Here is a 26,620-nt window from a genome sequence, read left to right as displayed (position 1 = left end):
AAATGAGTCAGTGTACATAAAGTGCTTGATACACAGATGTGCCAAATTTTAAATATTAATTGTGAACATTGTCTTGTTATTTTTGGCTTAGTGTCCTTAGCATTATTTGTTACCATGCAAATTTCAATAGGAATCTAATGATACAATTGGATAACTGGGGCAGGGAGCATATATCCTAGACTTACTAGTGTCAGATTTATTTTGTTTTGAAGCAAGCTCCTCTTCCTCTCGAGAAGCATGTATTAGGGTGACTAACTAAATCCTGCCTTTATCTTTATCTCCCCCTATGATTAGCTATCACAGATAAGTTACCTTTTCCCTAAGAGGTTCTCACCAAAACGACCTTGTCTTTAAGTTTGTTTCTATTTCCTTTAAGGTGTTCATTTTCAGAGGTTTTAGATTTGATTCATTTTCTGTAGGCTGGGAAGAAAACAAAATGCCGATGCGCATAGGAGATGGATACAGAAGTGAAAGTAATGTCAAAATGTCATTTCATGAAGTCCTTGGCACTTGCTGCAGATCGACCCAAAATTTCTTTGAGCTTTCTTTTTGGTTGGGCTGTTTCTAAGAGTGTATGTGTTTGTTATAACTTTTAATTTCATTCTGTTCTTTTCAAGTATGAAAAAACTACTTCGGCAGTTTATGATGTAGAAAATTGTATAGATACACTGTTGCAGCTTTTGCAAATGTACCGAGAAAAGCCTGGTGACAAAGTTGCAGACAAAGGTGGAAGCATTTTCATAAAAACCTGTTGTTTGTTAGCTCTTTTACTGAAGACAACAAATCGAGCCTCTGTAAGTATTAAGCAGTTACTTTCTCTGAGGTTATTTTGATTTGTTCTTAGGTCTAAGACTTTTATACTTTTCCTTCAGTAACTATCACATTGTAAGTAGCATTTTGTGTGTGTTCAAACCTACTTTTTGTGCTGATATATGAGTTGTTGCTTATGTATTAAAGAAACTGACTTATAAAAGTAGAATCTTGCACCACCAGAAGGACCTACAATGAGAACATACAACTATGTACTGGGGGGCTTTGGGGAGGAGAAAAAGAGGGAGAAAAAAGATTGGCAACACATGTTAGCTCAGGTGCCAATCTTAAAAAAAAAAAAAAGAATCTATTGCAGCCATATTAGTAACCATTTTCCATTTAACTGAGGGAAGTGACAAATTATCCTAGCCAGGTAGAAAATCAGAGATGTGTGACTCCTCCTCCTTCTGTTGTAACCATAAGTATATTTCAAGCTTTTCTACTGTGAGACCTCTGAGTTATTCTCTTGAGGTGTTACAGTCAATGTAGATGTGGTCATAGGCTGGGATAGGATTGTGGCCTTTCCTGAGAACAATAGGAAACCACTGAAGGCTTTTAAGCAAGGGAACGTGTTCCAGTCTAAGTTTTAACATCAGTCTGGCTGGTGATTGAAGGATGGATTTGGGAGAGCATGTGTGGATGCAGGGAGACCATTAGGGAAGGAGGCAAGTGAGATGTGCAGTGGTCCAGGCAAGAGATGGTACTTGACCTGGGGTTGTCTCAGTGAGAGGGAAGTGGATAACTTCAGAATCTTTGAAAAGGTGAAATTCACAGGACTTGGTAACTGGAGAATATTTGCCTTTTAATTCAGTATGGAGTTAAGTGTACAATTTTTGAATATTTGCTTTCTTTATAATTCTTACATATTAATTCATAATTTAAACCAATCTTACTACTAAACTTAGAGAGCTTGACTTTTAATTGTTAAAAGCTCATAAGTTTACTGCATAGTGTTTATTCATTATGATTGACTTTGTTAGCACAGAAGGGATGCAAAATTTAATTCTTATTCATTTTAATAAAGGTACATTTTCTTTTTTAGGATGTTCGAAGTAGGTCCAAAATTGTTGACTGCATTTATAGTCTCTACAAACTTACAGCTCGTAAACATAAAATGAATACTGAAAGAATACTGTATAAACAAAAGGTGAATTCTTCTATGAGCATCCCCTTTATTCCAGAAACACCTGTCAGAACCAGAATAGTTTCAAGGTAAGCAGAAATGTACTCTATCATTTTGTGTCATTCGTTCGTTCATTCAGCAAATATTTAAGTACCTACTATAAGCAAAATATTGTAGTTGACATTGGAGAAACAACCTATGAAAAAGAATAGAAGCCTTGGTAAATTTTTAAAGGAGATGGTCTCAATAAATAATGAAGTAATAACATGATAGCTTTGGGTATTTAGTAGTTATTCAATAAATTCCTTCTATTAAATAGTTAAGCACTAAGACTAAGAATTAGGTTTTTATAAGCTTTGCTATGCCAATTTTTTTTCTGCACGTAGGACAAGCTACACTGTTTGAGAGCTGTCAGAAATCCCTCTTGGCCAAAATATCAACCTCTAACCCCTCCTGGGATCACCCTGATACTGCAAATTTCTCCTCCTAGAGAGGTTCTCTGTGAGACGCTGTGTTAGTTTCCTAGAGCTGCTGTAACAGATAACCACAAACCTAGTGGCCTTAAACCACAGTAACCTGTTCTCTCTCAGTTCTTGAAAGCAGAAGTTCCAAGTCAAGGAGTCAGTGAGGCCCTCATTTTCTCTGAAGGCTCTAGGGTAGCTTTCTTCCTGGACTTTTCCAGTTCTGGTGACTCCAGGTGTCCTGACTTCTGGCTGTAGAGCTCCCTCCTCTGCCTGTCTTCTCCTTCTCCCTCCTCTGTGTCTCTGGAAGGACACCTGTTGTTGGGTTTAGGGCCAGTCTGCATCATACAGGGTGATCTGATCTCCTCGTACACAAGACCGTCTGAGTAGGATTCTTGTCACAGAATCAGACATGAAGCACCGCCAGCCCTTGTGCAGTGCTCCAGCTGTGACCCGCAGACCAGTGCCAGATGCAGACTCTGCTGCTGCTCTGTGGATGAAGGTCTGAAGTTTAGAGTCAGCACTTAGAAGCTTTGTAGTCATTTCACTTTGCTATTGCATAGTTTTAAAGTCAAGTTTATTGAGATATAATTTGCATACAGTAAAACTCATCCTCTTATACGAGTAATATTTGATGAATTTCCTATGACAAATATTGGTCTTCTATTGTGGAGAACTCCAGCAACATTCTTCTGTTAGATGACGTAAATTAGAATTATAATACTGATTTAAGGTACAGATTTGTTATTAGTCATGAATTCATTTGTGGACCAAAATTTATAACTTTAGAACTTGAGCTATGACTTTACATTTTGCTCAGGCAGTAAAATTTTATTTAAACGATCAATTTATCATTTTCTGATTTTCCCTTATTAATAAAAAGATTTAATTGATGAACTAAATTAGCTCGTGATATTTAATTTCCTTCCTTCCTCCCTCTCTCCCTTCCCTCCCTCTCTCCCTTCTTCCTTTCTATGATTCAACAATTCTCTACTAGGTATAAATTCCACGGTGTTGACAATGCACTCTTTCTTGATCTGGGTTACATAGCAGTCAGCTTTATAATTACTCATAATTATAATCTGTATAATACTTGTAAATTGCTTTCATGCACTCATATTTCACATTATAAAAGTAAAAATATCTCCTTGCTTGAAATTTTTAATGGAGACCCTTTCTACAAAGGATTTTTATTGAAGGACTTGGTAAATTTTAATATTAATTATGTTTTAAAAACTATTATTAAAGGCATATGAATGAATAGATTCTTCTTTTCCTTTTGATATAGTCAGGTTTTTTGAGGCAAAATGACCAACAGTGTAAATGCGCCCTAGTGTAGATATGTGGGTCAATGGAGTTTTGACCAGTGTATACAGATGTGAAACCCACTACCACTGAGATAAAATATTTCTGTCACACCAGAGTTCCCTTGTGCCCCTTTGCAGTCAGTTCTCTCCCTTTAACCCCTAGAGTCTGGCAACTACTGATCTGGTTTAGTTTTGCCTTTTGTACATTGTCACGTGAATAGAATCACGCGGTACGTAGATTTCTGTGATTGGATTCTTTTACTGCCCTTAAGGCGTTTGAGGTCCCTCCGTGTTGATGCAGAGATTAGATTTCATTCTCTTTTATCACAGAGTACGATTCTGTCCTGTGGATATTGCACGCTTTGTTTGACCACTCACCAGTTAATAGATATTTGGATTTTTAACAGCAAAGTATAAGAAGATGGAAATGCATATAGTAGTAGGGATTTATGTGAGAATGATGTATGAGCTCCCCTCTGATGGAATTAGCTCAGAAGCAGATCAGAAAGGGTATGGAGGGGACATCTGAAAAGAAGAAAGGAATAAGATCGTCACCTTGGGGAAAGAGAAAGGAAGCATATTAGGAAATATCAAATGCCCATTTAGATTTGCAATTATGGGCATAAATCACTCAGCCTGGTTCTATAAATTTCTTTAGCAATGTCCAGCTGTACAGGAATGAAGAAGGCAGATATTTGAATTCAACTTGGAGTCCAAATAGAACTTTCCAGTTGAATTCAACAGGAAAGAGAAACAATAGAGTTAATGCATCTGCAAAGGGGATTGTATTGATGGACCTAAGACAGCCAACAGAGGGGAGTGAGAAAAGCATTCTGATGCATGATGGGTGTGCGTTGAGGTCAAGTGAATTGGAGATCTCAGTGAGGTGGAAGAATATACCCAGTGGGTGTATGAAGTCAAATGATGTGGTTGAATCAGAAGTAGTGGTTGGAGAGTGGAAGTCCCCAAATGAGACGTCAGGGGTGGTGCACTTTGTGGTCACAAAGTCTGTAATATGATCATGTGAGAAGGGATTGGTTGTGGTGGAAAAGAAGGAAAGGGAAGCAAAGACTGAGAGATGAGGGTATTGGCTTTTTGGCCACATGGGTGTTGAAGTTACTGAGCATGGTGACAGGAGCTGAGAGAAGACCAGGAACCAAGTTTACAAAGCAGAATACACTGGAAGTTTGGGAGCTGACCCAAAGGCAATGGTGGAGCTAAATAGCGTAAGCTTCCAAAGGAGCCAGGATCATCTTTCAGGAAAGATGGAGAGAAATACCCTGAAAGTAGTAAAAGCTGTAACATGGAGCCCTCCATCCTGTCTGAGAGCCTTGTCAGGGAAGTGATGTGTTCGGGAGTGGCCACATTTTAGTTAAGACAGACAGGTAAAGGTAACTTTGAAGAGAAGAAGTTTGTTAACGCAAGATTTTTGTTCTCTTCACAGACTTAAACCAGCTTGGGTTTTGAGAAGAGATAACAAGGAAGAAATCACAAATTCCTTGCAAGCTATTCAAATGGTTATGGATACACTTGGGCTTCCTTATTAGTTAATGTAAACATTTTATCAGTATGTACAGTAAAAAGAAATATTAAAGCTAATCATGCGTAGTAAGGTGTTTTCAGCTTTGTATAACTTCAAAAATCTGACTTTGTATTAAAATTTAAAATGTATATAACAAACTGTTTTTATAGTCATTGTTTCTTTTATTATTTAATAGCTCTATGCATGTAACAAACTTGTATGTCATAAAATGATTATAACTCTGTTATTCATGTCTGTTATCTTAAGATATTATTTTATTTTGAATATAGGTATATTCGTAAAGGGAGAAAAATAGCTTATTACTCCTGTTTTATAGACATATTGAGGCATTTTTCTAAAACAGATGTTGGAAATTTAAGATTCTGCCAACTCAGTGAGAAGAGGGTACAGTAATCTCACAAATGCCATAGACAACATCTCCATTTCTTTCCCTGCCTGTCTGGACCATCCGATAGGCATTGGGCCCCTGTAGGGAAATCAAATGAATTCATATACTAAAAACCCTTATCTTTGAACTGATTAGTGTTATAATTGGACCTAGGATGAGCCTGGTGTTGCTTATAGTAGAACCTTGTTGTCCAGCCACATACCACAGGCCTGAAAATGATTCAGTGTTGAAATAAAAGCATATTCTTTTTCTATAGCTGTGGGTACTCTTATCAATACTGAACTGATGTGGTCCCAGGGCCATGGAAGCCTATTTCTAGCATCTATTTGAAATCTGGTAGAGTCCCAAAGTCTGTCCATACAGGGAAGCCATAAAGGTTTTTAACTATCTGAAGTAAATCAGTAGTAGCTGGAAATGGAGAGACCAATTAACTACTTAATGTGTTAATTTTTAGCCTAAAGATTAAACCTTATTAGTCTGAAATTGTCAAGGATTTGGTTAGGATTGTTCTAAAGACCAGACTGGCATATTAAAGAGTATATTGAAATTAACTCTGGAGAATTTTTGATATTGTCATGCCTCTTTTTTTTTGTTCCTTTCAATAAAGTATTTTAGGAACTCTTGGTACTTAGTATTTTCCGAACACTTTCTCTTTCATTTAACAGAATCTTAATACAATCAATCTATTACTTTGCTAAGTTATACTGCTAGGATATAATCAACCAGCATAAAAATGATTGGTAAAGATGAAGACATCTTTCTTTACTTTTAGTTCTGAAAATATTTTTAGTGGTTATAGCATTGTAGATTGTCAGGTATTTTCGTTTAACACATTAAAGATGTTATTCCATTTCCTCCTTGTTTTCATCATCTGTGTTAAGAAGTTCAACACTCATATTATTGCATGTTTGAAAGTAATGTTTTTTTCTCTCTCAATAATATTAAGATTTTTTTCTTTAGTTTCCATAAGTTTTACACTGAGCCTCCAATTAGATGTTTGATGGACCTCTTCTGTATTGCAAACCACAAGTCTGCATACTCCTAGTTCTAGTACCATGCCATAAAAGTGGCCTGGGTATGTGCTTTTTCCCACCATGAACTTGAAGTTGAGGCATCAAGGAGACACCTGCACAAATACTGGCCTCAGGACCACGCCATGCTTACTGTATCGCTGTCAGCAGGAAATGCTCCACAACCTGCCCCTTGACATCCGTGAAGCTGGAGCTGAGATTCTCAGGCTTCTGCTGGAGCAGTTTTGGTAAAGCCTCGTGCCTCCAGCATTGTCGTAAGTAGGCCAAGTGGCCGAACCAACGCAAATGTGGCTTCTGCTTTATAATACTCACTTTGAGATCCATTTCTTCTCAGCATGCCTCTACTGGGTAGAAACTAGGTTGGTTCAAACGCTGTGGTGTCCTGACGTCTTGGAGGTGTACTTTGGCCTGTGGTTAGGGAAACTAGAGTAGTCAGAAAGGAGTGGAGGGGGGTCAAACTTTTCTTATTTATCCCTAAAGTGCCAATTTTGGAAAAATGTTGGGTAGAAATGATACTTTGTCAAGCATGCATATAGCCCATAGACTATGTTGTTATATAATTAAAATGAAATTTTTATTATAACTGGCTCTTCAAAGCCAAATGAAGAGAGATTTTAGATTTTTATTATTGCCGAGTAAGCTTCAGAGATAATAAAGGAAGGAAGAAGGAAAGAGAATTAGAATGACACACTTATAATTTCATCTTTTAATATTTCCATTAAATGTATTATTGCCCTTTTTTTACCTGGATGGGCATATATTTCCTTAGAATGTATTTATGAAACTTGGCTTAATATTTTGTCTCTCAAACCATTTTTAATAGTGACTCTTTTAGGGATGAGCAAACTGTGGAGTACTAAATTATCCTCAGCAGCGTTTCTGTGATGTGCTTGAGGTGGCTACTATTTTTACCGTTATTTTAGAGATGAAGAAATGTGGGTACAAATGAGTGCTCTCTTTCCAAAGTTGCAGTCCGTATATTGTGATTATAAGTCAGAGCTGAGGGGCCGGCCCGGTGACACAGCTGTTAAGTTCGCACGTTCTGCTTCTCGGCGGCCTGGGGTTCGCCAGTTCTGATCCTGGGTGCGGACATGGCACTGCCTGGTGAAAGCCATGCTGTGGCAGGCGTCCTACATATAAAGTAGAGGAAGATGGGCACGGATGTTAGCTCAGGGCCCATCTTCCTCAGCAAAAAGAAGAGAATTGGCAGCAGTTAGCTCAGGGCTGATCTTCCTCAAAGAAAAAAAAAGTAAGTCAGAGCTGAGTGACTCGATGGTCTACTCCAAACCTGTAGTATTTAACCAAGCAAAACACGACAGGAAATTTCTGAAAAAGGACTAAAGTGTGAGGACTAGACGACTTATATGCTCTCGTGTATTCTATAACTAGGGTAGCTAAAAGGGTGGTACTAAAAAATATGATTAAACAATAAAGCAGAATAGAGAATCTAAAAATAGACCTAAAACATATAGTACAGGAATTGAACATATGAGGAAGGAAATCCACTGGCAAAAAAATGAATCGTTTGATAAATAATTGGAGCAGCATGGCAACTCTCTGGGAAAAAATAAGGTTGTGTACTTACCTGACATCATTCACAAAGATTTATATTATATACATTCATTCAAAGTTAAACCATAAATGTAGTATAAGAAACTGGCAATATTTTTTTTTAAAAAAAACAACATTGGAGTAATTCTAACTATAACGCAAATCCCAAAATCTTGAAGGAAAAGATTAATTTACTTGCAAAATCCACTGTAACAAATTTAAAAGATAAATAGCATACCAGGAAATGTATATACAACTCAAAGTCACAGACCAATGCCATTTATCTTAATATATAACAAGTCCATAAAGTCGGGGCTGGCCCAGTGGCATAGCTGTTGAGTTCACGCACTCCGCTTTGGCTGCCCGGGGTTTGCCAGTTTGGATCCCAGGCACGCATCTACACACTCTTCATCAAGCCATGCTGTGGTAGGTGTCCCACATATAAAGTAGAGGAAGATGGGCACAGATGTTAGCTCAGGGCCAGTCTTCCTCGCAAAAAGAGGAGGATTGGCGGCAGATGTTAGCTCAGGGCTAATCTTCCTCAAGAACCAAAAAAGTCCATACAAGTCCATAGGAAAAAGCCAACAGTCCAACAGAAGAAGGAGCAAAGAATATGCACAAGTACCTCACAGAAATAAAGTAAAAATGACTTTGAAATTCATGTAAAAGTCTTCAATCTCACACATAGTAAGAGAAATGTGAATTAATTTATACAGTGATTATGTTTTTACTTATCAAATTGAAACATGAACTGTTTAATAATGCTGTGTGGGTGCTATGGAAAAACATCCTCTTGTACAGTGCTATTGGGAGAGTTGATTGGCATAATTTCCATTAGAAAAACTAATCAATATTTGTATCATAAATGCACATTTCGCTTCTGGGGATTTATTCTACTTAATGTATTCACAAGTGCAAAACAACATGTACCATCCTAGACACTGCAGAAATTTTAGCAACAATAAAACATTGTAAACAACTTCATTACCCAACAAGAATGAATTTGATTTAAATTATCTGTCAATATACTAGAAAACTATACTGATCTAAAAACAAATAAGCAAGCCATTTATGCTCTGCTATGAAGCGATCTCCAATATATACTGTTAAGTGCAAAAGAAATCAGTTAAAAGGTAGATGTTTGCTGTATATGTGTCTATGGAAAAATGCAAAAGGTACTGAGGACATTATTTACCCTCTTAGAGAGGGGAGCTGGGTGACTGAGGGACAGTATGGGACAGAGACATCTCACTTTACATCCTTTGAAGTTTGCACCATTTAAATATATTGACTATTTCAGAAAATATTTAAAAATTATGTTTAGTTTTGTTCTTACCTGGAATAGAAGATTCTTCCAGACTTTATGATTTTTGAAACATTTCATATACTTCCTCGCTTAGTTTGATTTTTAGACGTAATACTCTTACTATATTTACTGAAATTAGTAGATGCTAGTAACTTTTAATTGATTAAAAATTTAAGTATTTAATTATGATATCTCAATACAGATTTTACTTTTTGAAAAAGGACTTTCTTTGAATCCTTGCTCTGACACTTGCTAGGGTAGTGATCTTTGATAAGCCACTTCAACTTCAATGCTTTCTAAGCTTCAGTGTATTCTTTTATAAAGTTGAGCACTAAAAAGAAATGAAGTACTGAATCAATAACATGGATAAATCCCAAAACATTATGCTGAAAGAAAGAAGGCTTACGAAAAAGAGTGCTTGTATATTTCCACTTATATGAGGTTCTAGAACAGAAAAACGATGTGATTGGTGGCAAAATCAGAACAGTGGTTGCCTGTAAGAAGTGGAGGTGAGGACTGACTAGGAAGGAGCATGAGGGAACTTTCTGGAAGGATCAATGGTAATTGGTAGGGGTTTGTGATATACAGGTGTGTGCATTACTCAAGAACTCAAGACCTATACTTAAAAGTTGTGCATCTCTTTCTAGATTTCATATCAACAGAATAATCTATAAAAAATATTGAATTTGAGTTAATGAGGGGCCGGCCTCATGGCACAGCAGTTAAGTTCGCACATTCTGCTTCTCTGTGGCCCGGGATTCACCAGTTCGGATCCCGGGTGTGGACATGGCACCACTTGGCACGCCATGCTGTGGCAGGCATCCCACATATAAAAGTAGAGGAAGATGGGCACGTTGTTAGCTCAGGGCCAGGCTTCCTCAGCAAAAAAGAGGAGGACTGGCAGTAGTTAGCTCAGGGCTAATCTTCCTCAAAAACAACAACAACAACAACAACAGAACTTGAGTTAATGAAATATTTGCTTAAGTATGTAGGGGGCATGCACAGATAGCTGCGATTTACTGTGAAAGGCATCGAAAAAGGATGGGTGGATGGATAAATATGTGATTTTAGAAGTATAATAAAATGTTAAATGGTAGGATCCAGGTGGAGGTTATGTCTGAAAATTTTTTAATTAAAAAAAACTTTGACAATAAGCAGAGATCGTATCATATCCCTAAACTGGAAGTCACCCAAATATCCATGAGCAGTCGAATGAATAGATAATTTGTGGCATATTGACAGAATTGGAATACTATACAGAGAAAGAACTATCTTCTACAGCCCAAGATATGGATGAATCTTGCAAGCAAAACATTAACCAAAAGAAGCCAGATTAAAAAAAATACTATATGATTCCGTTATGTAGTATAAAACCAAGCTATTATAAGCCAAGATAGTGTTTAACATTGAGAGTGGGCGTGGGCTGTGACTTGGAGGGAAATTCTGGGCTGCTGGTACATGCTGCTTCTTGTTCTGGGTGCTGGTTTCATGGATGTGCTCAGTTTGTGAGACTCCATTGATCCGTGCACTTAGGATGTGTGCACTTTTCTCCTAATATGTTGTATTTTAATAAAAAGTTACAAAAGTGAAATAATAATAGCTCCCACCTCACAGTATCATTTTGTAGTTTAAGTTAAAAGCCATTAGAATGTAAACTCCATGATGGCGGTAATTTTAATGTATTTTTTCACTGTTATGTAACCAAGAGCAGACATGACCGGGTACATGGTGAACACACACAACATTTCTCATGAATGAATCATACACAGCGCAGTGCCCATCTCACCACCTGCCACAGAATGCACTCTTTAAACGTCGGACTCACTTATCAATAACATTATCCTCTCATTGCTTGATGCAGTTAAGGTCATTTTTCTCTTTAAGCAGCGCGATCTAGACAACACCTTATTTTGCTATCAGGTATTCATGACCTCATGTTCCCAAGTTCATCTCTTCGTTTAATCAGTGGTAGTAAAGAAATCAAAGGCCACAAATGAACTTTACTCAATGGACTTACAAGTGGGTATTGCTGTTGAAAATTTACCCTGATTTTCATGCGGTCTGAGTTAATTATTTATGCTGCTTGTTATTGTGACTTCCATTGGTTATCATGTTCTTATTGAACTCCAGCATGAAAAGTATTATAAATGAACATAGCTGTGTTATTTTAGTGTAATTCAAAAATATTTTAAATGAAATATAAGGTCTGTTACAAAGGGACTTAAACAAATGTGATAAGTAATTAACTTTTTCTTCCAGAGGGACATTGTGTACTTAATGAGGAGTCCCTGCTGCTTTAGAATTGTTGAAATCTTTATTCAGCACACCACTGAAGATGAGGTCGAAAGCTTAGTGTTTATCATCTTATTAATCATCTCAGGAGAACTCTATGCAGAAGGCATGTATTAATTCTTAATGCTCTCTAAAAAACATAAAGGGAAATTCCAACATGCATTTAACTTGAGTTTTTAATATGCTCTTTCGTTTTGGCATGTCAATTTTATGTAAAACATAATTCTTGTAAATATAATTTGTTATAATATTTAAACAGACTTTTCCCTTTGGGTGAAACTAGTAAACTATTCTTACAGTAACATATCTTAGAAAAACCAAACCAGATAAAAAACCCTTTGTATCGATAGGTTTGGGGGGATAAAAGAGCAGGATCTAAATACTCTAAAGGGCTTTCAGGCTAACAGTACTGCCATTTAGATGTTCTGTGTTAACCCTAATTCTCGTTTCACGCTAGAATCTACTCCTAACACTGACAAAGCTTGTACACTTTTAATTCTCTGTTCATGGAGTGAGCTTAATGGGAAATTTGAAAAAGAAATAACCGTAAATCATCAGCAAGATTTTTGACTCTCAACACTTTGATTTTTATCGTAGTGATTTATTCATTGGCTGAAGTCATTCCCTCATCTATTTAAGGATATTCATTATGCAAATTTTAATTTCTCAGTTGATCTGTTCCACTAACTGTGCTCCATGTGGTATTGATTGTCCAGATCATGGCCTTTCTTGCCTTTTGGTTGAGCTCCTCACATTTCCAATTTTTTTTTTCTCATGAATCCTGTTCCCCAAGATATATCAGCTAGCTTGACAGGTAATGCCTCTCCTGGTGAAGGAGGGACATGCCCCAGGACAGAGAGTCCTTGAAGCCACAAGCTAGGATTGGCCACTCGTTTGCTGCCCCTCCCTGAGGAGCAGCCGTACCTCTCAGGGACACTTCTTGTATACTCACCACCACACTGCTGTTTTCGAAGAGTCTTGTCATTGTAAACCCCTGGTGGTATTGTCACCAGCTAACTGCCCTGAGTTGCTTAAAGAGTTACTTAGGCTTAAAGAGAGACTTAAAGGGTTGCTTTCTGCTTAAGTTGCTTAAAGAGCTGCTTAACAAATGCCCTCAGCATTCAGTAGTTCCTCAAAGTTGTTTTTCAGAAAGATGAACAGCTACCCACCAATTGAACCAGCTCAGACCAGTTTAAACCACACTGCAGGAATGGCCTGTGCGGAAGAATGGAAAAGTGTACAAAAGTAACCTTTGCTTCATTATAATACTAGACACACTGCCTTGGGAGAAGCTAAAGTCCTATTAACGTAACATGTGATGTGTATGGATGCATGTATCTGAACTGCACACGTCAGCCTGTGTCTGCTACATGGAATAGCAAAACTCCCCTCTTGCATATTCATTCCCTATGCAAAATAAAAGGCACCCACTCTCTTTGTTTGGGGAGCCATAGCTTTGTGAAATTATTCCTTATGGTCTCCATTTTGTTTGCAGCATGCTGAAAATAAAATTATGCTTTGTGTGACAACTACTTGTGGTGCAGTTTAATTAAACAGGCAAGGAATGGGTTCACTTTGGTCCTGTAACAGTATGGGTAAGGAGAATGGTGAGAATGCTTTATATCGCTTTTGGAGCCAGTTTATTACTGTTCTTAAAGGAAGTTGTAAAAGTGATACCGGCCCTGATATCAGTTCCCCCACATTAAAGCCAGCATATATGAGGTTAAAACCAAAACACTCATTCCCTGCTTACTCTCTGGCTTCCTGGCTCCAGAATCCACTATCCTCCATGGAGACAGACACTGTCAAGGACAAGTACCTGGATTATCTCCTCCCCACAAAGAGATACAGGCTGGTGGGAAAGCTGCTGACCAGCAAGGTGACGGGCTCCCTCCTCTCTGCAAGTGTCTCAAGGCCAAAGACAGGCTGGTGGGAAAGCTCCAACCAGCAAGGCCATATGCTCCCTCTCCCCTACCTAAAACTCCAAATAAAAATCCCTTCTTTTTAGCTTTTCGAGGAGTTTGGGATTTCAGCCTTAGCTGCCCTCTCTCCTTGCTTAGCGCTGTGCAATAATAAAATTCCTACTTTCTTCCACTACCCCCGGTGTCAGAGATTGGCTTGCTGCCCAACCTGTAAGCGAACTCACTTCAGGTTCCATATCAATTTGGCACCCTAGATGGGACAATGTCCCAGGTGGACATCTCGCCTGTGGCACACCAGCCTCTGGCTAAAGGCCTCTCTTGGAAGCTGTCCTGCAGCTGCCTGAGCCCCTTGTCTCAGGGACAGCCTCAAGCAACTGGCTGCTAACCAGATGTCGTTGGCCCACAGCGCTTTTGCTTTGGTGGTGGAAGAAACCAGGTTTAGGACTTAGGAAGACGTCTCTTGTAAGTGGCTGGTAGTTTTTGTCTTTGTCTTTGTGTTAACCTTTTCCAACAGGACCCGCCAGAAATAATGGATAAATTGGCAGCCCTCAGGGCTCTGTTTGTTTTGAAGTCACGAGGCTCCGACCACATTTTGGTTAGTCCCCCTGGTGTGCACAACCAAGGTCCCTTGTCCTTGCTCATTTGGGAAGATCTGTGGGGCTGATCTTCATTTGTTGGGCGCCTGCAGAGTATAGGACATGGACTAAGCTGAGACTGGAAGCACTTTGGTTTTGGTTTTGGTCTTTGTTTTGGCTTCCGTTTGTGGCTGAGGGTTTTTGGGAAAGTGTGCTTGTTTGGTGTTTGCTGTTGTCTGTCTGTCTTTCCTTTTAAAAGTGTTAACATGGGAGGTGCTGCATCTATTCCACCTAAGAGCCACTTGGGAAAAACTTTGGCTGATGGTCGACCTATAGCTATAAGCCAATGTCTAAAGAGGGATGATTTTCTTTTGTAACACCATGTGGCCACAATATTCTTTAGACTCCGGAGGAAAAGAAAGGCCAAACAATGGATCCTTAAGTTGGAAAACTTTTTAGAGAGCTCTTATGATAAACAGCTGTTTTACTGGTACCTATGAAAAGACCAAATTAAAAGGAAACTATAATGACTAGTCTTAAGAACTTAATCAAACTTGGGGTCTCGGCTTCTCGTAGTCCTACAGATGCTAATGAAAATGTCAAGTTAACACAGAGAAATCAGAAAGGGAAGAGTCACAGGACTCACCCCAATGGGATAAAAATCTTTAGCTAGTTATTGAAAGAAAAATAGGGTAAATGGAACAGGTGTAAATAAGGTTAAAACAAACGTTTTAATAAAACACTGCCTAAGGTTGAATGGGCTAAAGGAACCCCCCCCTCCCCGCCATTGGCTCTCCAACATTAAAGGACATCAGACAAACCTGTTCTATTTACCCTAGTATGAAAAATTTAAAAGGTCAGGAGGCAGAAATCAGAGTGAGAAACCTGACCAACAATGGTTTGAGGCAACAGTTAGGCTACTAAGGTTAATAAGACTATAAAGATTAAAGTGTTTAAGCTAATATTATATGAAGAGGTTATGTCAACTTTCCCTGGATATCTGCTTTGGGAATAAATGTTATGTCTAACTGGGAATGCTTCCCCTACACAATATTGTAATTAAAAAACTTGTTAGTGGAATTCTAATGTAAGTTATAATTAAAAGTATGAGTTAGTAAAACTAAGATAAAGTTTTGTAAAAATTGATATACTTAAATGGACCAATTTCAGTTCACCCAAACTGATGTATACAATTGGAAAAGCCAGCTGCAACAATGGGGAGCCTGTCTTAATCTTTTGAGGCTTCTAAATAAAATTAGAAATACTTTACCACCAGTTTAAGAAAACATAATTAAACATGCCAGCAGCCGAACCCAAATCTGCTGCTTTTGTCTACTCTCTTGCTGAGCTTCCCAGCAAGCTTCAACTCCCCCAAAATTCCTGATCTAAAATTGAACAAGTAAAAATAAGTAAACTTTTAAGATAATTTGAAATTGTAATGTCCATTCTGGAGAACCTGTTTCGGAAGAGGATTCAAAATCTCTCATAATGGAATGCAGTTTTTAATGAATATGCAAAAACTTCTAAGAGACAAAGTTATTTAACATGATATAAAATGGTCTTTGGCAAATAAGAACCTGTTTAAGTGTCCTGGGTTTGATTTAAAATAGACATCTTCTCAGATTTATTTGCATTGGATATGGTGCAAACATACAGCCTGGTTTTGCTGGTCAAATGAGCTCATGTCACCTCTGTTAGAAAATTTATCAGCAAAACTAATAACTCAGTATAATAGCTAATTTTGCTTAATGTTTCATGGGGTTTTTGTAGACGATCTAAATAAAATTGTTACGAACAGGTAAACTAAACAAATGTAAAAAGATAAAAGTTTTTGGAAAAATTTTTGAGCAATAATTCTATGTATTATGATGTATATACTTAAAACAACTGAAGATGATAGTTAACTGCTGTAATGTCACATGAAGTTTTTAAGAGAAATTCTTAAAACTGGGTAAGAGTTTTAAGTACAATAATTATGTTTTATAGTCTGCATACTTAAGAAACAGCTTCCAAAAATCTTTTTGAAAACAAACTTTATAGCTTTACTAACTTAAGTTAAATAATAACAGTTTATTGGGTATCCAGGTCATTTCCACATAAGATAAAATATTAAAAGTTAACTACTAAGCATATATTTATCTGCCTTTGGTTTCTTATATCAAAGAAACTGAAAAGTGCTTAGCTTTATTGATAAACATGTTTTATGTACACTGAGAAATTTTCTATGAAAAAACATATTTCTAAAATGTCTGTTTACAAGGAAAGTAAAATATATGTTTTCAGTAAAAAGATATAAAGAATGGAAATATTTTTGTTTCTTGAGTTAAGAAAAATAAATTTGTCCTAAAGTACTGGGACAAATTCTAAATGTAAAGAAAGTAACCAAAGGTTTGTAAAAGTAAAGCCCTAAAGAGTTTTAGGTATAGTCAACTTGGCTAAGATTAAAGTAAATCCAATTAAGTAGAGAAGTTTTGATGTTAAAAGTAAACTGGTGTAAAATTAAAACTTGGTCTCCTCTTTTTTAAAAGGATAATTTTCCTAAACTTTTGATATGCTCTTGATAAAAAGATTATTAAAGGGTTTTTAAAAAACTGTTTTAGCTCTGTTTCCCCTTGATTGTTTCTGTTGTCACTTTGAATAGATACCTGAACACGGTTTTGCAGTGAACCTGGTTTCCTATCTGAACAAATGTTTTAAAGCTTTTAATATTTTTGACAAGCTTTCCCCCCTCAAAAAAAACATATTCAAGTCCCGAATAAAAGCTTTCTTTTGACCTAGAGGAGGAGGGAAGTTTTCTCTGGGGATTTTCAGAGGGCCCCTGGACTTCTCAAAGAAATTTTCTCTCTTTCCATAAGAAAAATGCTAAACTAATAAGGGTTAGTTTGTATGTTAAATTACATGAAAAACGTTGTCAAATAAGTGATGATAAACTTTCTTAAATGGTATTATGTAAATGAGTGTTATTGATATAAGTATTTAAAAAATCATCTAAAACTCTGATCTGTTCTGATTGTCAGCCATAATTCTGGTTATTATCTTAAAACATTGTACATCGCAGAGATGGTCAAATGCCTTTGTCAGTTACCAGTTTTGAATGTTTTGTTATTTGCAAACAGTTGCTGTTTTACTTTGATGTTTGTGCAAATATATTTCATCTTCAGAGAAATTCATGGAAAAGGCTCTTATGCTTACTCTAGAATACAGCTTCTGATAAACGTTCAGATCGTAAAACTAAACTGGGTGAAAATTACAGAACTCTAACAGAGAAACTGATGACTTCACAAACTGCTGATAGAAGATTAAGATCAAGAACCAATTACACAAGACAGAATAAACTGATAGGGATGATTATAATTTTTATAACTTTTTGATTGAGATATTGTTGATTTTTGATGTTTTGTTTTTTCTAAATTTAAGAAAACCTTTTTCTCTATTCTATTAAGGAACTATGACTTATAGTAATTTGTAAACAAAATTGAAACATTTATCTTTTTCTCCCTATCTGAGCCCTCCAAAATGTAAAAACTCCTGATGAGTAAGTATTCTTATTCTTGTGGCAATATGGTTATTTGCATAAGTCCAATAAGCCTCTGTTCTTCTTATAACAGGACACAATTGGAAACACTGGTTATATTACCAAAGCTTTGAGTGGAACGTCATATTTGAAAAAAAACATAAGGGCTTGGATATAACAAAACAGCTTTTGAGGAATGAAAGTTGACATTCTGGAATAAAGCCACTTGAAAATATTGGCCTGGTACCTTGCTTATGGGTTCAGTGACCTGGTAAAGTTGAGCAAAGAATGTCACTCCCTCTGGCAGACATAAGGAGCCTCAATATTTTGGGGAACCTCACAAAGAGAGGGATTCACCCAAATCTGTAGGTACTGCAGGAAAAGTCTAATGACAGGTCCTTTGCTTGGCTTTCCTTGAGAGGCCTTTAAAGTTCAACCTGAGATTCCTTATAAGTTTCCAGCAAAGCAGATTTAAAAGAGCTTATATGATCAATTACTAGTCTTGCTGTACTCATGTAAATAATTATACCAAATTTATTAAAACTAGAGTTATTTTGCAAACCAATTAGCCTTAATTTAGCTATGTCTAGTGAAATTGAGGGTGATTTTAGAGAAACAAATTATGTTTCAATAGAAACTGTAATACACATTTGTGGATATTGGATTTTGGTTTTATCATTTGTCTTTAAGATTTTTGTTACATCTGTTAACTGGACTGGATCCTGACTTCTTTTAGTCTCCTGAAATATCTGGCTACAAACCTCCAAACTAACATTTTCAGGGGTTTTTTTCCCCATCATTTTCATTTGGAGACATTGAAACTATATCTGCCCTTTTTCTTGAAGCTTTGCAAATTGAAGCTAAAGAACTTGATATAAACTTAAGAAAGATTCATGTCTACTGCTGTATAAGCCACTCAAAAAGCTACCTGAGTGCCCAGTGATGCCGTCAGAGACATTTCAAACTGCAAAAGATGTTTCAACCCTGACTTTGAGGAATCTTGATTGGCTGCCCCCTGGGCTCAAAAGCTAGTTTATAATTTGCTCCAACAATTAACCTTGTTTTTCTCTTTTTGTTTCTCTAGAAAAACTTCTTATTAAATACCTGGTTACTTACTTACATGATACACCCCTAACTCTGGGAGCCCACCTGCATCACTGCCTTATTAAAAGACTGGTTCAATGAGATGAAAGAACCTACACCCCATTTCAGCAGGAAGTAGCTAGATCAGTCACCATCCCAAATCCCTCAAGATTGAGGGATGGACATAAAATAGGGGGGAATTGATACCGACCCTGATATCAGTTCCCCCACATTAAACCCAGCATATATGGGGTTAAAACCAAAACACTCATTCTCTGCTTACTCTCTGGCTTCCTGGCTCCAAAATCTACTATCCTCCATGGAGACAGACACTGCCAAGGGCAAGCACCTAGATTCACTATCTCCTCCCCACAAAGAGATACAAGCTGGTGGGAAAGCTCCAACCAGCAAGACCGTATGCTCCCTCTCCCCTACATAAAACCACAAATAAAAACCCTTGCTTTTAGCTTTTGGGGAGTTTGGCATTTCAGCCTTAGCTGCCCTCTCTCCTTGCTCACCGCTGTGCAAAAATAAAATTCCTACTTTCTTCCAGTACCCCTGGTGTCAGAGATTGGCTTGCTGCACAACGGATAAGCGAACTCACTTCAGGTTCAGTATCAAAAGTACATATCAGGGAATGAATTCAAGAAATTATTGTGAAACAACAGGAATTGAACAATTTTTCACAGCTCTTTGAACTTTGATATTTACTAACTGACCTCAATTTACTTGCTTCATGGGAGTGCACTTAAATTTGGAGTCACACTTGATAACTTCTGATGACGCAGATTTAAAACCCCAAACATCACAACTGGAATATTTAGTATTAACATACTGTTGGGAATATCTAACATGCTGTTACTAATCAATGTCATTCTCACCTTCTGGGTTTCCTGTGCTCAGGGAGAAGGTAAGTTGAAAACAACGGTGAACTCTCAGCTTCCGTCTTAAATGTAACTCCATGTCTTATTGACTTCTGTGTCTCTTTTTTTAAATGAGTCAGCTAGTAGGAATAATCTGTATTTTAACATCATAATAGAGAATAACTTTACAGAAAAATTATCTCATATTCATCTGAGGGGAAAACAAATTATGTTTTCTCTGTTTCCTGAGTTCCACAGATTATCCACATTAGGAAATATATCACAAGAAAAGCTAGAATCTCACTTCAAAATGTATGGTGATTTCTTATTTTTAATACAAGGGTAACTTTGAGAGCAATGGATTTCTTTATAATCTTTCATATGTTGATGGCTTTATGGATTCGTATGTGAAAACTCATTAAATCAGTCATTTCAAATATATGCAGTTTATTATATTTCAATTATACTTTAATAAAGCTCTCAGAGTCTTCCCCTGGTCCTGGATGGCAGTCCTTAAGTGGAGGGAATGAAGATTTCTCTTACCCTGTTCCACTTCTTCCAAGGGGGCTCCAGTCTCTCTGCCCTCCATTGTATGGCTGTGTGGGTCTTTCCAACATTTTTTGTGTTGTGTTTAGATGTCCTTTCTCGGATTATGGCTTTTTGTTGTTGTTGTATATTGGAGGGGAAAGATTTCTGTGAGAACTCACTCTGCCATGATGCTGACATCATTCCTCTGAAAGAAAACAAAATTTGTGTCTTTATATAATTGTGTCTTGGACACAGTCCTTTAATATATAACAAATAGTTTGGAATTTAATCTCCATTTAGAAATTTCCTGAGAGATGCTTGAAATTTTAAATGGATATTCTATATCTCTGAAGATAACTTATAAAGAAGATGAATGATTTCAATATAAACGTAATAACTACCATGAAGACAATACATCTTAAAATTTTATGTATACAAGGGCCATTTTGAGATCAATAGGTATGAATCTGTCAGTCTGAAGATAGACATAAACAGGAGCAGAAAAATTCAAAGGTCATTAAGTAGATGGTGCCAGGCAAAAAGCAAGTTTAGATGAAAGCCAGGACTGTAAGAGTCTTCCTAATTCCCAGGTATATACACATATCAACAAGTAGATTGGTCTTCTAGAGCCAGCATTTACATTTAAAAAGTAATTTATATTAATATCATATGAAGAAACCCTCAGTTGACAATGGAATAAGTGGAAGAAAATGGAGATTTCAGTAGCCTAATATGAATCAACAGTGATGATGGCACTGAAAGAAACCAACTCTTTTAGGCTTTAAAATGGAAGGACGTTCTACAGAGCCAAAGAGTTCTTCTCAACCGTGTTCTATGCTCACCAAAATTTATGTCTGGAATATCATATTCTACTTAACTACTTCATTTTAAACAGGTGGTGTCAAACTCTTCTGGCCTGGAAGAGAGAATGTAGATAGTTGAGGAGTTTAAGAAATCATATCATAGGAAGAATAGCAAGAAGATATATCTATAGCCAAGTAAGAACTATGTTGAGATATTTGCAGACATTTATGAAAGTGGGGGAGTTAGTTTTTGATAAAGGCTGCTGCAGTGAGTGAAACAAGTGACCATGTATCATACATGAAATCAGAGGTCATGGGACCTTCTAAAAGGGTGACTTTAACTGATACTGTCATATTGTGGGGGGAGAAGAGAGCTAACCTCTCAAGAACCCTCTACTTTAAATCATAGGATTCTTAATTCCACATATAAATTTTGTTTTACTGTTCCTCTTTTACAAAAACTAGACAGTTTTTGAGTAGATTCTATTTTTTCAAAAAATGTTTTGATTGAGTTCATAAGCAGCTTCTTGGAAATTACACCCTCCTACACAACAGAGGGACCTCCACTTTCAGGCACTGTGAGGAAAATATTTTAACAAGAGGTTAACAAACACAATACAGTGATAACCCACATTAAATCCATTTTGGGCTCATGGTATGTTGAGTATGGCTGTTTGTCTACATGTCATCCTTGGGTCCTAAGCAAAGGAAGTGGGTGCACAAGTCCTCTGGCATTAACCTCTGCCATATGTTTTACTTCCAGAGCCTCTCTTAAATAATTGATTAGTTTATCTATCCAACCATCAAAATATAACTTATAAAAAACTTCTTTTATGTCAGGCCCTTTGTCTTGTATTGAGCATAAACAGCAGAATGAACCGTCATTGCAGGTTTCAATTAATTCAAAGTAAGACTTCAAGAATTTAATTTTACTTGGAAATAGGACTCAGGACAGCATGACTGTATCATGGGAATCATATAATTATTTATTTTCTAGGTCACTTAGCTATCTACTTAAAACTCTTGCTTAGCACATATTTGTTTTAACAATGGGAAATCTCTGTTTTTCTTATATGTGTTACTACAATGCCTAGGCTTACTTCTCTTGAACTTTGACTTATTTACACACTCACAGACTCACACATGCACCAAAGTTTCCAAATTTATAGAACATCTTCCTTTTAGAATTTCTATTTCATTTTCTCAGTCATAATGTAGAAATTCAAGACTGTGTGCTTGAGGGTCCTGCTTTCTTTGGGCAGAGAGATGTCAGAATTGGGATGCACTGGGATTGGGCACTTTCTTTCACAAGATAGTTTACTGAAGATCACTATAAATACAGAGAGGTTCACCCCAAATTAAATAAGCATGGACTGTCTCGTACAACATGCTTCATCCTGTTGAAATGTGTTTTACATTAACTAGATGTAGGGACGTCTCTTATTAAAAGGAACTCCACTCTCTGTGCCTCAGCTAATACATCACAAATTCTTCTTATTTTCCTGGTACAATGGAAGGATCTACCTGCTGGTATGTGATGAATTTCAAATCTATATATCTTGTGTTCTCCAAATCTTTAAAGAACTTAGAGCTAAATAACAAAAGAAAATTTACATAAAATAATCTACAATAAAATACGTAAATTTTCTTCCATCAGGTCTATGATTTGTATGTGTCAAGGGTTTTATTTGAGGATGATTTGTCAAAACTCTGTTCTCTGAATCCCATAAGGAACAGTCTCTGACAATAAGTGATTTACAGGAATAACTAAAAATACCAAGACCTGCCCCCTTTGATCCAAATCCATCCGTTTCCTGTACAGACCAAATTTTCTACTGATTCACAACATAGAGTGCTAACTTTGAATTATTCTTATTTCAAATGCTTCATGATTGTTTCCAACAATAGAAAAAATGTTGCCCCACACATTTGGACAGTGTCAAAGATTTCTATTTTGAATAGAACCAACTGCCCTATCAATATTTTAATACCATCTTTTATCTTAATGGAGATTATGAGAGTATAGAATTAAAATTTACCCAGGGATTTATGTCCACTGCTTGCAAATAATCACCAGAGTTCTTCTACTCTTAATTAATTTAACGGAAGTCTCTCAATATTATTTTTCTGGTCTCTTAGCAAAACTGATGTTTTCTAGATCTCATAGCTTTTGACTTCAAACATTGGTTTTAAGTTCAGTCATAGTATGAGGTAAAAACTAAGGTATGTAAACTGGACTGCAATGGGTATATGAAAGTATGACAGGTACAACAGACTGAAGTGAGGGAGAAACAACAACACAAAATAAATGAACACATTTAAGGCTCATTTGAGGTTAGTGTCGATTAACATCAAACACTGAACATGTATTTTACTTAAAATTTGTGTGTAGGTAGTCATATATTATTTCTAATATAACCATTGCTAATATAAGTATATTATCATGTTAGCAATAGAGGTATATTAAAGCTTGTTCTGGCAGAATGGTGTATAAATTGAAGACCAATTAAGAGACTATTGCAATACGTCTAGGACCTGAACATACACGGTGGAAGTACAGTATGGAGAAGATGAGATATATAAGCCATAATTACAACTTTCTAGAATATGGTGTTTGACTGAATATCAGAGCTATGGGGAGGAAGGAGTGTAGGGTAAATTTCCAGGCTTCTGTCGTGGGGTTCTTGTGTTACAAATTAAAATGTTGAACACAGGAGGAAAAGCATCTATACAGGGGTGGAGGATGATTTAGTCTGACATAAATAAGTTGAATATGACTTTGAATTGTATACACGGACCTGTCCAGTGTGAAGCTTCAGTTGGACAGCTGGATTTGGATCACACTGAAGAGGTGATTAGCATAACAGTGATAGCTTTTCATCATGTGGCTTGAATCACACAGAGAATGTGAAGAGGAAAACAACAGAATCCAGAACAAATACTCATGGAGAACCACCTGTAAAGCCTAGATATCCAATCAGACAACAGCTAGAGGGTCTCCGGGGAAGATATTTCTGAAATGGTGTTAAGAACCGATATGAAGATCTAGAGGAGAGTCATTCAAGAAACCAGGAATATGAAGTGCAGGTGATGGGAATAAGCGTGGCCTGTGTGAAGACAGGACAGAGGGCTATCACGTGGGAAGTACAGAGAGTGAGCAGGAGCGTTGTAGGAGATGAGACCTGGAAGCAGGCAGGTCCTGAAAATTAAGTAGAGCAGAAGAGGAGCAGCTAGAAGTGAAACAAGTGAAATAAAATATGGCTGTTCAGACAAAGGTACGGATACCATAGGAATATAAGGCACTGGTGAACTTCAAGAATCAGTGACCAACAGTGTCAAATAGCACAGAATCTTTTTATCTCTTCAGTTCAACAAATATTTAAGGAGCCCCTAATATATACCAGCCACTGTGATATGTGGACTACAGAGAGTTTTGGATTTGGAAATTGGAGGACAACGGTGACATTTGTCAGAGCAGTGCCAGCACAATTTAGATGTCAGAATTCAGATAGTAGTGGGTTGAAGAGTAAAAGGGAGGTGGGAAAGTGGAGACAGTAATTGTAAGATGGTGTTTTAAGGATGTGGGCTGTGAAGGAGAGGAGAAATGTAGTACATTAGCTGAACTTGGACCCAGGGTTCTGAGAGGGAGTTTAAAATTGGAGAAGATTGGGTATCCACTTAAGATAGAGTGGTTGACAAAATGAGAGAGAAGCAAGGAATAAACAGTGGTTCAAGAGTCGTGTGAAAATGACAGACTTGAGAAGCTAGTTTTAACATGAAATTTTAAAAAAGCATCTTATCATCGAAGATTAAGGGAAAAGCTTAAGTCCAGAACAGCTACAGCTAAAGTTTAAGGAATATTAGAAAGAAATCTAGAGAACCCAAAGCTGGTAGTCTCGATTGATTTCTGTGAATGCAGGGACTTATTATCTATGAAGGGTTAATTGTGTTAGGTGACTTGAAGATAATGAGGAGACTATGGGTCACTTACTTTGGGAATGGAAAAGGAAGTAATTTACAGGCAAATGAATGGATTTCAGCCAATGCTGAATGTCCTCTACAAGGTTTTAGTGCAAAATACAATATGGCACCAATATAAGAGGTTATGTAACATTTTGACAATAGTTAAAAGGCATGGTATTTTGTTAAAAAGGGAACATTGCAAATTGATCCATTGCTGAGATATAGCAAAGTTGATGGAAAGAACTGAGAGAGAACTTTATAAATTAGGATGGACTAGGTCAATTGATAGCACGCTAGAGCCCACAGGTCAAATCCAGCCAGGTTTTTTTTTTCTTTTCCGTAAATGAAGTTTTATTAGAATATAGCCATGCTCATTTGTTTATCTATTACTTATGGCTACTTTAGTGTTACAATGGCAGAAGTGAGTAGATGTGACAGAGATCTTTTATCTGATCTTTTCAATAAAGGTTTTCCACATCCTGGACCCGGTTGTTCTATTACAGTAAGAAAAACGTATTCCAGAACTTCAGTAGCCTAATCAACTAAGGTTTATTTCCCATTCATGCTCACGTCCAATGTAGGTCTGAATGGATTCTGCTCCTTGTGTTCGTTGTAAGAAGCAATGGATGGAGACATCATCTTTCCATGTCCTTCCTTAATCACTGCAGCTGTGGGGAAGAGACCATAAAAATTCACACAATGGCTTTTAAAACTTCCTCCCTAGATGGAAACTTCCACATTCATTTCCTTGTCCTATGCAAGTCATATGACCATGTCCACTTCAAAGGGGAAGGGATATGCAATCCTACGAACTTTCTGGAAGGAAGAGACTCAGAACATTTGTAAGCAGTCCTTAGGAAAACTACAGAAGCCAAGGAAGTTGAAGGAAGTGGGAAGAGTAGTCAAAGTGATACATCATGAATTCATTGCCGTGCATGGAATATCATGATGTATGTGGTGGCTTTGGAGAAAGAGGATTCAAGAGTCCAGGAGGCACAAATAAATCAGATGAGAGATATAGCCGAGGGAAATGCGTGATATGGGGGAAGGATACGAGTCTGTGCTCATTTTAATGCCCTTTGTGCTGCGGTAAAGACAAAAAAAAGGTAGCATCTACTTTATTTTCATGTAGTTGATTATTTTAATGGGCGGAGTTCTACCTTATCCACATATCCTTTTGCTTTTCAGAAACAACATGTGATCCTCCTTATATTCCAAATGGTGTCTACACGCCTGAAAGAACTGAACACAGAATTGAACAGGAAATCAGATACAAGTGCAAAAATGGCTTTCATCCTGCAACACGAGGAAATACTGCAAAATGCACCAGTTCAGGCTGGGTACCTTCTCCAAGATGTATCTGTAAGTTCCATTCATATCTTGACCTACTTCTTAATTCTGAAATTACTTTCTCTTAAACACAAAAACATAGGGACACAACAGTTCCAAATATTTGCCTTACCATGTAAGTAAAGCAGAGGTATTAAATGTATTCTTTGCTTTTCAAAGTAGCCAATTCTAAGTAAGATCAAAAACAGTTTTTGAAATTAATGAATT

The 26,620-nt window shown here is 37.0% G+C and overlaps 2 protein-coding genes across 2 annotated transcripts in view; both read left to right on the top strand.

Moving 5' to 3' along the window:
* ASPM (assembly factor for spindle microtubules) overlaps positions 1-6,486 on the top strand; it is a 50,747-nt gene extending 44,261 nt beyond the window's left edge. The window contains exons 26-28 of the mRNA XM_005608034.4: positions 618-794; positions 1,853-2,022; positions 5,146-6,486. Of these exons, the coding sequence (XP_005608091.2) occupies positions 618-794; positions 1,853-2,022; positions 5,146-5,248 (450 nt within the window). The 3' untranslated portion in view covers positions 5,249-6,486. The remainder of the gene's footprint in view (positions 1-617; positions 795-1,852; positions 2,023-5,145) is intronic.
* A 13,151-nt stretch (positions 6,487-19,637) lies between these two features.
* The window catches only part of LOC100060815 (complement factor H), a 185,319-nt gene continuing 178,336 nt past the window's right edge, over positions 19,638-26,620 (top strand). The window contains exons 1-2 of the mRNA XM_070255829.1: positions 19,638-19,816; positions 26,252-26,425. Of these exons, the coding sequence (XP_070111930.1) occupies positions 19,759-19,816; positions 26,252-26,425 (232 nt within the window). The 5' untranslated portion in view covers positions 19,638-19,758. The remainder of the gene's footprint in view (positions 19,817-26,251; positions 26,426-26,620) is intronic.

This window comes from Equus caballus, chromosome 30, assembly GCF_041296265.1.
Source record: "Equus caballus isolate H_3958 breed thoroughbred chromosome 30, TB-T2T, whole genome shotgun sequence".
Lineage (NCBI taxonomy): Eukaryota > Metazoa > Chordata > Mammalia > Perissodactyla > Equidae > Equus > Equus caballus.
This window is presented reverse-complemented; position numbering and strand designations above follow the sequence as displayed.